The sequence below is a fragment of the Propithecus coquereli genome, unplaced genomic scaffold, assembly GCF_000956105.1.
Source record: "Propithecus coquereli isolate 6110/MARCELLA unplaced genomic scaffold, Pcoq_1.0 Scaffold439, whole genome shotgun sequence".
Lineage (NCBI taxonomy): Eukaryota > Metazoa > Chordata > Mammalia > Primates > Indriidae > Propithecus > Propithecus coquereli.
This window is the reverse complement of record NW_012150163.1, coordinates 2,110,547-2,125,571: the sequence shown is the minus strand read 5'-3', so window position 1 is coordinate 2,125,571 and position 15,025 is coordinate 2,110,547. Positions and strand designations below refer to the sequence as shown.

Below are 15,025 nucleotides of genomic sequence, written 5' to 3'. Positions count from 1 at the left end.
GTAATGAGGCTGAATGGTGCTTTGGCTGTCGTTCATTCCCCTGCTATCGAAGGAGGAAGGGCTGTTGGCATGACACTGGGGCAGCCAGCCACCAGCGCCAGTCCAAAGATATTGTGGTGGGGCTACTGAGTCAAGCAAGGAATCCCAAACCTGAGCTATTGTGTGGCTTGCACTGCCTAATAAATAACTGTTATTGATGCTTTACATGCTTGTACATGCTTGGCCACATGACTGTCCCCTGCCTTTGGCCCAACAGAAACAATATTGGATCCTGGGAGGAGAAGCTTTAATGAGAGACTTCCTAACTCCCAAGTACTAAGACCGTTTCCTAATGTAGCAGAGACACTCCTGCCTGACACAGCCTTCAAGTAGACTCCTAAGAAAGGGCAGCCGTTAACCCGCCACTCAGCTCTTTTTGAAATGGATTGCCCAGCCTGTGGAGGCCATGTGACTGTCTAGCCAGACATCCCCACTTTGGGGTGGAGCAACTTAGACGCCATGACCAATTAGATGGAAGGGCCCTCACGGGGCTCCTGGCCAAATAGGAATGTTGTATTGTAGAGCCCAGCCTGCCTGACCCTACCTGACATCACGGCTTCAGGTGAAAAAGTAGCAGTTACCTCTTGGGAGAAACTCTGTCCCCAGCTCCACTGCTGCAGCCAAGCCACCCATGCCACCCAGGCAGGCCCTCACATCCAGAGGTCCCCCCGTGTCCGGGGTGGGGTTCTGATGTTCATCTGCGTCAGAGGCAGACGGTATCCACTGAGCAGTGGCTGCCTGTTTAAATGGACTCTTACACTTGCGAATTTTTTATTTTTTAAAATTTTGAATGAATTTTTGCTTAATATCATATACGTAAACATATGCAAGAAATAAAGAATAAAAGTTTTGTTTATTTAAATATAATATAAAGAATAACAATGAAGCCCTATGTACTCAATATTTTAATTTATTCTTTATTATTAATGTAGTATATTCAGATAAAGAGATTTGTATTTTAGAATTTGACATATTTTTTGTAGCTTAATTTCCAATTCGTTTTGTAAATTTTCCTTGAATAATTGAAATGGAAATATATTCCCTATAAGGGATTACTTTATTAAATGTATTAAATCAACCTTGTTAATTATTTTTCTGATTCTGTATATTGTTTTTAATATTTTTCCCTTCTTGACCAGTCACATACTGATAGAGAGGTGTGTTAGAAGAGACAGTCTGCCTGGGTCCTGAGCTTTCTTGCCTTTTTTTTGGGTAGGGCCCTTTGGGCTGATTCAGTTTACTATTGTGTGGCTTGCAGTGCCTAATAAATAACTGGTATTGATACTTTACATACTTGTATTGTACATCCTTAGCCACAGTGACTGTCCCCTCCCTTTAGCCCAACAAAAACAATACCGGATCCCAGGAGGAGAAACTATATCACAGGTTTAGTAAGAGACTTAATATTAATAACTGTTCTTGGCCAGGCACAGTAGCTCACGCCTGTAATCCCAGCACTCTGGGAAGCTGAGGCGGGAGGATTGCTTGAGATCAGGAGTTTGAGACCAGCCTGAACGAGAGCGAGACCCTGTCTCTACTAAAAGTAGAACAAAAATTAGGAAACTAAAAATAGAAAAAATTAGCTGGGCGTGGTGGCGCATGCCTCTAGTCCCAGCTACTGGGGAGGCTGAGGCAGGAGGATCACTTGAGCCCAGGAGTTTGAGGTTGCAGTGAGCTATGATGTCACCACTGCACTCTAGCCTGGGCAATGAAAGGAGACTCTCTTGTAAAAAAACAAAAACAAAAACAAAAAAGCTGTTCTTGCTGGGTATGCCAAGACTGTGAGGTCCCAACTGCTCTTTGCCTGGGCCATTTGTTAGGGTTGTGCTTGTGCTGGGCAACCTTGAGGGATGAAGTGATGGCTGCTTCTGGGCACAGAGCAGCCTTGCTTATTACTGTGTGCCGTAAAAGCAGTGGATGCCCCACGACCGTCCTTCAGCTGCTACACAAATCCACTGTGTGTGTAACGTCCACCTGGGCTGATGACATCACCCATGAGACTTGGGAGCAAGGGGAAATGACATGCTGATGCTCATGCTGCTTGGCTGTGCCTTGAGTAATAAAGTCCTTTATTTCTAACCCAGGAATCTTGTGTCTTCTGCCTGCATCCATGTAACAATAACAGGCTAACTTATTAGCTTAGTAAGTATAGAACCAGACCCCAGACCTGACAATTTTGGCAGTGAGATTGGATGAGGAGGAAGGACAAGGGCCCTGCAGGCCAGGTTTGGTGATAGGAAAAGACTCTTCAGGCCGGACATGGTGGCTGACACCTGTAATCGTAGCACTCTGGGAGGCTGAGATGGGAGGATCACTTGAGGTCCAGAATTTGAGATAAGCCTGAGCAAGAGCCAGACCCCGTCTCTACAAAAATAAAAGAAAAATTAGCTGGGCGTGGTGGCATGTGCCTATAGTCTTAGTTACTCAGGAGGCTGAGGCAGGAGGATCACTTGAGCCCAGGAGTTTGAGGTTGTGGTGAGCTATGATGATGCCATTGCATTCTAGCCCCAGGAGACAGAGTGAGACCCTGTCTCAAAAAAAAAAAAAAAAAAAAAAAAAAAAAAAAAAAAAAAAATTTTAAGATCTGATTGTGAATGTGCCCAACTCAGTGGTGAGAGGGAGTGGGGGGAGGAAGCGTGCCCCACTGTCCTGTGCGTAATGAGGCTGAATGGTGCTTTGGCTGTCGTTCATTCCCCTGCTATCGAAGGAGGAAGGGCTGTTGGCATGACACTGGGGCAGCCAGCCACCAGCGCCAGTCCAAAGATATTGTGGTGGGGCTACTGAGTCAAGCAAGGAATCCCAAACCTGAGCTATTGTGTGGCTTGCACTGCCTAATAAATAACTGTTATTGATGCTTTACATGCTTGTACATGCTTGGCCACATGACTGTCCCCTGCCTTTGGCCCAACAGAAACAATATTGGATCCTGGGAGGAGAAGCTTTAATGAGAGACTTCCTAACTCCCAAGTACTAAGACCGTTTCCTAATGTAGCAGAGACACTCCTGCCTGACACAGCCTTCAAGTAGACTCCTAAGAAAGGGCAGCCGTTAACCCGCCACTCAGCTCTTTTTGAAATGGATTGCCCAGCCTGTGGAGGCCATGTGACTGTCTAGCCAGACATCCCCACTTTGGGGTGGAGCAACTTAGACGCCATGACCAATTAGATGGAAGGGCCCTCACGGGGCTCCTGGCCAAATAGGAATGTTGTATTGTAGAGCCCAGCCTGCCTGACCCTACCTGACATCACGGCTTCAGGTGAAAAAGTAGCAGTTACCTCTTGGGAGAAACTCTGTCCCCAGCTCCACTGCTGCAGCCAAGCCACCCATGCCACCCAGGCAGGCCCTCACATCCAGAGGTCCCCCCGTGTCCGGGGTGGGGTTCTGATGTTCATCTGCGTCAGAGGCAGACGGTATCCACTGAGCAGTGGCTGCCTGTTTAAATGGACTCTTACACTTGCGAATTTTTTATTTTTTAAAATTTTGAATGAATTTTTGCTTAATATCATATACGTAAACATATGCAAGAAATAAAGAATAAAAGTTTTGTTTATTTAAATATAATATAAAGAATAACAATGAAGCCCTATGTACTCACCATTTAAACTAAAGAAATAGAACATAATAATATAGTGTGTAGTAAATTTTATCAATATAAAATGTCCTACTATGTCCCATTTAAGGTATTTTTCTATATTAAATCAGATACTCCTGCTACCTTTTTTAAAAATTTCATTTAATAATCTTTTGATCATCTCATTTCACTCATATTTTTTAGTATCACTTTATTTTAGGTATGTCTTATATGGTTGAATTTTGTTTTTTTTTGCCTAATTTGCATATATGATTATAGATATATTCGATTTTATCTTTTTATCCGTTTGTATTTTTATCTATTTTGCTATGTTAATATTTTGGTAAGTATGTTTTCTTTTACTGTATTATTTCTTTTTTTTTCTTTTCTCTTTTTGGCTGTCATTCACTCCCCTCTTGAGGAAGGAGGAAGGGCTGTTAGCATGACACCATTAATGAAAGTAATATTACTTTCGATACTAGCTACTATTACTGTTACTAGTATTATTACTTTGATGCTAGTAAGATTAATGGTAACTTGTAATTTTTAATAGCATTATTTAACTTTAATTTCTCTACTATCAAAAAGGGAAATATTATTTTAAATGACCCTTATTCAAAATGAATTTTTCTTTAGCTCTTTCTTTTCTCCCATCTAAATGTCTATTTCTTTATAAAATAATCTACAATTATTATCATTAAATGACTTCTCTTTCAAAAATATTTTTTGGCATTGTATTATAGTTTGTAACTATATATGTCACTATTTATATTTGTCTCTATTTTTTTTTTTTTTTAAATTGTCACTGTTTACCAGCAGTTCTGTGGAGTCATTTCACAGTCCTTTGAGAAGGACTAGGTGGATGGTCTTGGGCTCCCGTACCCAACAGAGCCATAAAAGTTTGAGTCCCTCTCTTCCCTGAAGTACTCCTGCATACTCAGATGGGTCTGTGTGGCTTTCATTCCTCCCAAGGACAGGGAGAACTCTACTTTGCCCCAATCATCTTTTCTCCTCAAGCATCTGGAGGTCAGAGTGGGGGGGGGAGGAGGGGAGAGGGAACATGGAGAAAATGAGTGGCCCACACGATTAAGCAGAGCATCTTTCACTTTGAGTGGCCACTCATGGTGCAACCGAACTTGTAATGTCTTTGGTTCATGCAAAGCTCTCCATCCTCATTTCTGACACCACTCATTCAGCTTCAGAACTCCTCGATTCAGCAGCTATACCCTTGGGACCTTTTAGCTTGCTGGGCTTGCTGTTACATTGCCATGGTAACATCCCTTCCTGATTCCACTCAAAGGAGAGGGGACCACAACCAAGCCCCCAGTGGGTTCAGCCTCACACCCCTGCGCATCTCAGCCTCCAGACGTACAGTAGGTAGTTTCTTGCTTTTCCGCTTGGCTACCACTTAGGTGAGAGCGTTCCCTACTAGATCCTGGGAGTCTTCTTATATCCCTTAACCCAACCTGTGTGAGCCTTTGAAAGGTCTTTTCTAGAAAGCCACGTCTCTGTTAGCCTCCTGTCCTTGTTGCCAAGAACTGTTGGCAGTCAAGAACTGTGAAGGGTCTGAGATTTTATCCTGCTTGCAAGCCAACAAGTTAGCCTGTCAGTTTCAGGATTGGTTGTAGACATGAAATTCCTGGGTCAGAGACCAAGGACTTTGTTATGTTTAGCACAGCAAGTGCACAAGCTTCCTGCTGGTGCCTGTTCCCCTTGACCTTGAGCCCCACAAGGGTGGCACAGAGCAGCCCCCACAGTGGGCTTGTGTCACAGCTGAGGAACTCTGAGCTTAGGAAACCCACCGATTTGTAAGCAAATCTGTCTGACCTTTGCTTGGAGGTGAACATTATCATACTAGACAGTAAACAAACCTGTCCTCTGATTCAGAGGGAGACAGTGTCTATAACTTCCAAGGCTGTCTGCTGTACAAACATTCTTGAGAAGACAGTCCCAAACAAGAACTGTCCTTGCTCATGAGATGCACAGAAATGTGAGAGACCCATGAAGCACTGTCTCTTAACACATAGGAACATACTAATATTTGAAGAAAACAAATTTAATTGTTAAGAAGTAATTACTTCAGTAAAGCAGTAATGTGTTTTGTCGTAGTGTATTTTTTAGTAGTGTGTTTTGTGACTGTTCCTGTTTCATCTCACTCGAATAATGGCTACTTGCCATGAGATTTCCCGTGTTAAATCCAAGCCTAATTCATTCTGGTTCACTGCCCTCCCTTACTGTGAACACTGAGGACGAGCCGGCCCCGGTTCTGAGGAAGTATTTCAAACATTCCGCGGGAAGCCCGGTGGCAAGTCTGTGATGCTGCTGACGGGGCAGGAGGGAAAAGCCACTTCACCTCTGAGGTTGTCATGTAGATCTAGGACACTTCTCTGTGGTTTTAGGACTTTTCCTTTCCTGTTTCTTGAACTTGAGAAACTGGGGTGCTGTGATTTAAGTACAATCTATTCCTGCAGTTCAGAAATTAGAGAAGAATATTTAGGACAAACCTGAAACAAGTGTGTTTTGGATCTTTATAACTCATATCTTTAAACTATTTTTAATGTGAAATGGAAGATTACATAATTTATTGAGAAACATGGATATACTTATAACTATTTTTGTTATGTTAGATATTGTAGGTTAGTGCATTACAGTACAGAATATCAATGTGAATCTTTAACTTTAGCTACAGATTCAGTCATTTGGTGACTTTTCAGGAATATAAAGAAGTTTTTTTTTCGCCTTGTCCTGCAGTTTTCACCTTTAAGTCTGGCCTTTAGTTTGTCCCTGAGGCAGAATTTGTTTTACATTTAAAGAAAAATTGTGCATAGTGATTCCTCATTATATTCTAGCCTCCTGGATTAATGGAAATTCCATATGATGTGAAGAAAGGAATTATATATAATTGATTAAAATAATATATAGTTTATATACTGGATTACAATGAACAGTTCCTCAGCGGCACACTAGAGGGCTCCGGAGGCTGTGAGGAGCTACACAGAATTCATGCTAATGGAAAATGACGTTCTCCAGTAAATTGGTGCATTGTGCTTTCACCAAGTTTAATGTTCACTGAACTGTTTGGCTGTATGCCATAATTAGCCTTATATTCTCTTGATTTGAATCACAGATAGAAATTCATTAATCTACTTTGTTAGTGCAAAGTGTTAGGAAAGTAGTTGTTAAAAATGGTTCTGCACATGTTTTTATGAAGGATTTTTTTGTATTTTATTTTAAGCTTAATAATTTTGAAAAGAAAAGTCAGTCTAAACATTATAAATTGTAAGCATTTAGTGTTTTTTTTCTTGTTAATAAATATGAATTTCCTCCCTTTCCAAAGGATTATTTTATGCTTTCATATGGGTAGAAAGCTTATTGTTCATGAGATAAAATAAAATACTAAAATAATATCTCTTATATTTTTCAGGGGATCCGAGCCCGCATTTTAGAAACTCTGGTCATGCTGGTTCTTCTTGCATTATTGATTCTTGGGATAGTGTGGGTAGCCTCAGCGCTCATTGACAATGATGCTGCCAGTATGGAATCTTTATATGGTATGCATTTATTTATTTTAACCAGTTTCTATAAGGGAAACTATAGTTTGGGATATAATTACACATTAAATTTAAAAAATATTTTAATGACTCTTTTTAAGTTAACTTTTCATGTTAATTTACAGAATTGAGACATTTTTAGATAGGTTTATGAAAAGAAATGAATGTTCATTTCATATATGCAGAATGAGTAAGCAACTTTTCAGATTTTTTTTTTTTTTTGGTTAATTGGTTTCTGTTTTTAAATTCCATGGAGCCTTTTTTTTCTCCCTCCAAACAGGTTTTACAAAAGGATTATTTCCTGTTCTTCTATTTTAGATCTTTTTATTGTACAATTTAGAAATTATATGGTTTAGTAGACTCAAACAGGCAATTACGATATTTACTGTATATTAAGATATAGTCAGCCTATATCTTATCTTAATACAGACTAACTATATCTTAATGTGTAGTATTTTGGATTTATTAAAATATATTTACTCTTCTTATAGATCTCTGGGAGTTCTATCTACCATATTTATATTCCTGTATATCATTGATGGGATGTTTGTTACTTCTCTGTAAGTATTTTTCTGACTTATTATTGATAGGAAAGTAGAATTAATTGTCCTGTATTCTGGAAAATCTATGGGAAAATTTAATCATGAGATACTTTAACAACTTGGAGATTTTTCTGAGTGGGCCCTAACTTTTTTTTTGTTTAAAATAAATTTTGATAAACAGAAACTTTGAAATAATAAGATACTTTTGTTCTCTAAGGAAGGCTTCATCCATTGAATTATATATAGAGAGACACATTCACACTCACACACACAATGACACATACCACACACTTATACACACATGCCCTGCTCCTCCTCCCACCCCATCACAATGCTAGATTCTGCATCAGTCAATCAATCAATCAATCAATTAATTAGAGGCAGAGTCTTGCTCTGTTGCCCAGGCTAGCATGCAGTGGCACAAACATAGCTCACTGCAGCCTCAAATTTCTGGGCTCAAGTGATCCTCCTACCTCAGCCTCCTGAGTAGCTGAGACTACAGGTGTGCTCTAGCACACCTGGCTAATTTTTATTTGTTTGTTTTTTTAGAGACACAGTCTTGCTATGTTGCCCAGGCTGGTCTCTAACTCCTGGGCTCAAGCGATCCTCCTGCCTTGGCCTTCCAAAGTGCTGGGATTATGATCATGAACCATTGCACCTAGCCTAGAAACTGCTTTTAAATGGAAATGGTAGAATTCTATATGATGAATTTGTAGTTTTTACTTCAAAATTTGTTTTGTTTTACTTGTAGCATCAAAACCTATCTTAGGTAAATGTAGTTCAAAAGACTTAAGACTATAGTTGTTGCTTTTAGATATTCTTATCTGGTTCTCAGTTCTATTAATACTTGAAATTTAATCTGTTCTCTGCTTGGTTTTCTTTAGCTTCTTTTAAGCAAAAGTGTTTATTCCTATTCAACTGCTAGAATCTTGACTATCCTAAATCTTCTTCTGTCTTCATATCTCTTTCATTAGCTGTAGTAACGCCCCTCTAGCTTTTTATTGATGAAGCTGAACAGTCCTCTGACAAAACACTGAGAATCTAAATTGGAGACAAGAACATTCTTAAAATAATAATCTTTGACCTGGCTCTATTTCTTATGGGCCAGTTGTTTATCTGTCCCAGCTCTGAAGTGCAGTTTCTCTCTGTTGTGGTCTCATCTCTGCAGTGTGCACACCAGTCGGCCTTTCCCGTATGTTCACAGTGATGGGTCAGTTGCTGGTGAAGCCAACAGTAAGTATTCTATTATAAATAATTTTGTTTATTAAATAAATGTGTTTACATTTCAGCATCTTTTAGATTGTGAACTAGCATTTAGAAATAAGAATATTTTTATAGGTTTATCACTCTAATTGTTTTTTTAAAATCTTTTTCATCTTTGGAAATCAATTTTGGTTTTGCTTTTAAAATACTAACTAATAGGCACTGAGGTAAAAATTTTTCTAGCAAAATTTAAAACAAAATTTTCATATGTATTTGCAGTTATTTTAGATATTTGTTGCCTTATATCAAACAGTACTCTATTATGTTTCAAAATTTAGCACATGTATGCTTTGATTTACAAAGCAGTTATGTTTCTGAAAATTTATCTGCATATTATATCTTGATTAATTGAATTATACTTTGCCTTTAATCTCAGAAATACTGTATATTCACTTAAAAATGATTTTCTACTGGTAGCAATTCTAATGATTTACCCCTAAGAGTGTTGGTTTCTATTTTATCAGATATTTAATAATATAAAAATAGTTTCTTATCTGTACCTAGGGAATTTGTCACTTAATTTATTTTCATGGATCCTCATTGCCTACAACGTCAAGTCTAAACTACTTACATGTTACAAGGCCTCTCGCAGCCCGTCCCCCTCATGTGTGTCCCTCAGGCCTCTCCTGCTCACTCCCCAGCCGGCTGCGCTGCTCTGGCCAGGCTCTGTCGCTCCTCCTCGCCCGTCTCTGTCCTGCAGTGCCTCCCACCTATCCCAGCCACCCAGCGGCCTCCGGAAGGCCCCTCTCAAAGAGCAGCTCTGCTCACTGCGTATCTTTGAACTTTGCCTCACTTCTTTAAGTAAAAATAATTAAACTCCTTCCTCTGCATTTCTCACATCCCCTTTGTTTGTATCTCACTAGTAATATTATTAAATCGTTACGGTCATGTGTTTGTCTTCCCTATCATGATTCGTTAAGGGAGAACACTGAGGAAATGTTAGAGTGGATATTCTCTTAGTAAATGTTTGCTTAATTGAAAGTCGTATCACTTCATATCTTCTTTTAAAAGTAAAATTTAATTTATAAAAAATACATAAATGTATTTTATGAAAATATATAAATGTATACTCAAGTACAACATCATGCTGTCAGATCTTAAAGTTCACTTTCCTCTGAGAGAGGTTCTATGACACTGCATTCATTTAGTTTCTTCTTACTTCTCTGGTTTTCTTTTTTTGATCTCTTGCTTCATTTCTATTTCCCGCCCCCTAAATATAGACAAATGTTTAAATTTCTGTCCTTGGTCTGAAATTCTGTTAGTGCTCTGCTCTCAGTGCCTGACCGTCTCTGTGCACAGCGCTTCTAAATGCCCGATTCTAACGAGCAACAGACGATGGAAACAAAGTACAGTATCTGTAAGTGCTGCGACTGAACGCCCCATGGAGCTGCAAACTCTGCTCCCCAAACCCATTTTTCTCCCAGACTTGTCTTCTATTACAATATCCTCAAAGCCTCAGTTATCTTTGCCTCTTTTCTTGTTCCTAGCATGTAATAATAAAGGTTATTTATTGAGTAACTGAGTATATACTACATGCTAGTGATAAGCACTATGTTTTACACACATAATTTTATGTCATCCCGATGACAAACCCGTAAGATAAGTAGTGGTATTCTTGTTTTATGGCTGAATTAATGTCAGTTCAGGGAGATTAAGTAGTTTGTACAATATCATAGATCTATGATATGGAGCAGGGTTCGAGCACAGGCTTTGGATCACTGTTCTATTCTGCCATGAGCGCCAGAGTCAGAACTGCCTTCGTCTGAGTGGACTTCATCCCTCTCCTCCTCTGTGTTTTGCTTATAGTTTCCTCTGTTTGAAATGTCTTTCCTCCTTTTAGTAATTTAAGCTATCAGGTAAGGTACTACTACCATCAAAAACACTGCCCAAGCCAGGTGTGGTGGCTCATGCCTGTGATCTCGTCACTTTGGAAGGCTGAGGTGGGAGAATTACTTGAGGCCAGAGTTTCAGATCAGCCTGGGCAACATAGTGGACCCCGTCTCTTATAGAAAAAAAATAAAAAAACACTGGGCAAAACTTTTTCTCCCCAAGTAGAAGTAATCTTTCTTCTTTGAACTTTTGTAATATTTTATTTAAGTTTCAGTTATGACATTTATTTTAATCTTATAATTTTAAAAAACTCATCCTATTTCTTCTGCTACACTAGAATATAATCCGTGTGAGGTCAAGGACTGTGTTACTCATATTTAAGCCCATTAGCTCATAGGAGTTATGAAGATAGGCCTCAAAGGCACACAACTTTTCTTTGCTCAACCTTTGTTTCTTACAATATAAAGTGGGGATGGCAACAGTTTGTTCCTCATGGGGTTGCAGAAGTCAAGGGGGATAATGCTTACAGCACTTAACACACATATCTGTGTGCTACTCATTGTCATACTAAGACATACCTCTGGTGGTAAGTGATTATTGGACAATTTGCACAGCAAGATAAAAATCCTTTTATTGGTTAGACCTTAAGAAAAGTAAAAACTGCCAATTCTGATCTAAACAGTACAAAGTGAGGTGAAGCACCAATGGGAAAGAAACCTTGGGTCATGGCCCCCGAGATATATGGTGCATGTCTACTCCTGTAAACCCCAGCTCCATCCGGGATTACTCCCCCAGCTCACTGCATCCAGTCGGTCCTTTCAGTGTACCACTCTCTCTCCCTCAGGACCGTCACACATTCCGGCATGTGCTACTCAGCTCACGTGTCATCTCCTTGGAGAGGCCTCACTGGCTGGCCTGTTTAGGTCTCCCCTTCCCTTCCTTCCCACCCCTTTATCCCTCATGAGTGGTCTTTCTTTGTCATTATTTGTATGTCTGTTTGTTTATTATTAATTATTCTTATTTTATTCTTTATTTTTTTCTCCCCTCCCAAGTTTAGGCTCCCAAGGGTAGAGAGTATGTTTATCCAGTCATTAGCTCAGGCTACAGAGGACCATAGATATTTGTTGAAAGACTGAGACTTATTAAATCGCTTTAAATAAATTTCACATAAACCGTATAAATTGATACCTGATAGGGATTGCATGATTTGAGAATTTGTTTTCTGAAAATACCTTATTGGGCAGCTGAAAGGTTTATATATATATATACACACACAGACACATACACACACACACATGCATATATGTGTGTGTGTATACATCTATAATACATATATTTTATTTGTATATATAAAATATATATATGTATATATAGTTTCCATCCTGTTGTTTTGTCCGTTAACTTCTCACAATTTATTTTTTTGCCGAGAATAAGTAGCTTGGGTGTGAATGATATGGAACACTGATATCAGCTCTGGGCTTTCAGATTTTCCCCAGAGCTAGGAAGATAGTTAAGATCCTTTCGTAGAAGGATAGTTGTGTTAACAAAACTAGAATTAAACCAATTTTAGGTTTTATCAATTTTGAAGACTTTGCAGATAATATCCCATACAGTTGGTAACTGATTAGTGTTTTTTTTTTTTTTTTTGAACTAGTATTGTGTGGCTTGGTGTTGAGTGGTTTATATGTAAACATACCACTTCTCTAGGATTCTACTGGATGATTTTGATAATAGCAATCTTCAATATTTATGGAATGTTTTTAGTACATAAAGATGACATAAATGGAAAGTATTGCATGTTATTGATGTAGCATATGGATTCTTTGTTTTAGACATTATGTAGGGGATCATAAATGAGAAAACAAATCTAGCTCTAAAACATTGGCTCAGGTAGAGATATTTACTGTATTTAGCTTTTTGGCTGTTTAAAATTCATGCATTTATTTGCCATTGAGAAAACAGCAGAGTTATTTAGTTTAATCCTTTAAACTTTAAAAATATCCAATTTGTATGTAGGTTTTGCGATAATCAACGTTTGATGTGTTATATGTGAAAATATACTTAATTTGTAAATAAAATAGCTTGAGCATTTTTAATTTGGGTGCTTAGTAATTTGAATGAATACATTATCTAAAATAATAGGTCAAATAGCCTAAACATCTTCATAAACACTGGTTTTTTAATGTTGCGCTGTTGAATAGTTTTATCTTTAAATTTAGATTCTTGAAGACCTGGATGAACAAATTTATATTATTACCTTAGAGGAAGAATCACTCCAGAGACGGCTAAATGGTATGTATATATTACTTATTTAGACCAGAATAAAAAATTTTTAATTAAAGAAAAGACAGATAATTGAAGGGTAAAAAAAGGAAACCTCTCGGTGTTTTGTGCTGTTGTGAGGGGTGAAGACTTAGGAGTAATAAGGGAACTTTTCCGCTGAAGAAAGTTTGCCGCAGGGCTCGGCTGTAATCTAGCGGGGCTAAGATCCAGGAAAGGTAAAATATAGTTCTCCATGAATTAAAGAATTTAAATTAAGTCTGATCAAAATAAAACAAAAACAAAAATATAGCTTTTTCTCACTTTCCTCTTCCACGGTAGGGAAAAAAAAGTATTTCCAGAATCTTTCTAAATCTTTTTTTTCCTCAAATTCAAAAGTAGTTTGTTATATCAAAGAAATTAAAAAAGAAATTCTTGCTAGAAGGCTAAATGTATTATAAAATAAAGCCAAGTCAAAATAAATAAAACACCCCAATGAACATAGAAATGTCATAGAGAAGAGATGGATTGGTTTTGGAGAGGATGAGGAATTGATATGATAGCTAATGCTAAGTATAATTTTAGTACATACAATTTTGGTAGACCATGCACTGTTTATAACTGATAAGCTGTCTGAAATATTTTCAGTGAAACTCATTAATGATATGTTAGGATAATTATTACGATTTTGTGGTTTGCTTCTGGTTAGCCACTGTGGACTATTTCAGGTGGTAAATAACAGGCTGAATGATTTATGTTTATACCATAGATGGTTCTATGGCAAAATGGACATTTTGACTAATATAGATTAAGAATTGTGAGCTTCAGTAGAGTATGTTTATCAAAATGTGCAGAGGAAAAGACAAGATAAAAAAATCATGCTTCGCCAGTGTTTTTGATCTTTTAAAACAAAATATATTTATTATCTCACAATTTTGGAGGCCAGAAATTTGAATCCAGTAAAGCTGGGAAGAAATTAAAGGCATTTTTAAAGAAAGTATAGAAATAGGAAGTTAGTAAGCTAAACTTTTTAAATTTTATTTTTATTTTATTTAAGCTAGTATTATGTCAAATGTGTTTTGTTGTAACAACTATTTTATATTTTAAATTATAAAACAAAAGTAAAGTTTTAATTTTTTTACTTTTGGTATTAAAAAGAACTGCAGAATAATGAGAGTAAAGACTTTTAAAAAATACAGATTACAGTGTTGATTTATCCCGTAATTCATGGTGGCGTTTTTCCAATGGCACGTTGAGTATGCTTTTCTTAGCGCGCGTTGGATGTGTGATGTGCATCACAGGACTCTGGGACATCTGCGTGGCTTACTCTGAGCTCAGCTTTATGGTTATCTTAGCAAACATGCTACTTAAACAATATCAAGAAGTGCTTTACTGTAGGAATAACATTATTTTTTTTCTTGAAGGTACTTTTTTTCTTGACTGTTCGTAGTAGTTGTTATATTATTGGAGTTGAGTTTTCATGCCCGGTTTATAAAATATCAGTATGAAACCCCAGCATTTCAGAAGGCTGAGATGGGAGGATTGCTTGAGCTCAGGAGTTTGAAGCTGCAGTGAGCGATGATTGCACCACTGCACTCCAGCCTGGGTGACAGAGCGAGACTCTGTCTCGAAAAGTGACAAATCAGTGTAGCTTTATGACGGAGTGCCTGGTTGTGACTTCTCCAGTGTTCTTATCTGACGCTTGATGATGCTGTAGGTTTAATGCTGTAGGGAGGTTTTGTTCTTGTTATATTGTCATTATCTCATAAAATGTGTTTGTAAAATGAAGCAAAGCTGTGCGCTATTATAATGCTGATCAGCAGCCCGAAGAAGCTGTCCGGTCCAGTCTGCTCTCTACTCCTTCTCCTTCCCCTTTTTGTTCATTGCATGTCCTGAGCACCAGATGTGGTGCAGGTGAGTTAGGGCTCTAAGTCTCCAGATTATAGGCTAGTCAACTGAAGAAAAGGGGG

General features: G+C 38.1%; 1 protein-coding gene across 1 annotated transcript in view; it reads left to right on the top strand.

Annotated features, from left to right (window-relative positions):
• Positions 1-15,025, top strand: part of LMBR1 (limb development membrane protein 1) — a 134,900-nt gene that overhangs the window by 78,466 nt on the left and 41,409 nt on the right. The window contains exons 8-11 of the mRNA XM_012654150.1: positions 7,035-7,161; positions 7,653-7,721; positions 8,872-8,936; positions 13,016-13,088. Coding sequence (XP_012509604.1) covers positions 7,035-7,161; positions 7,653-7,721; positions 8,872-8,936; positions 13,016-13,088 — 334 coding nt within the window. The remainder of the gene's footprint in view (positions 1-7,034; positions 7,162-7,652; positions 7,722-8,871; positions 8,937-13,015; positions 13,089-15,025) is intronic.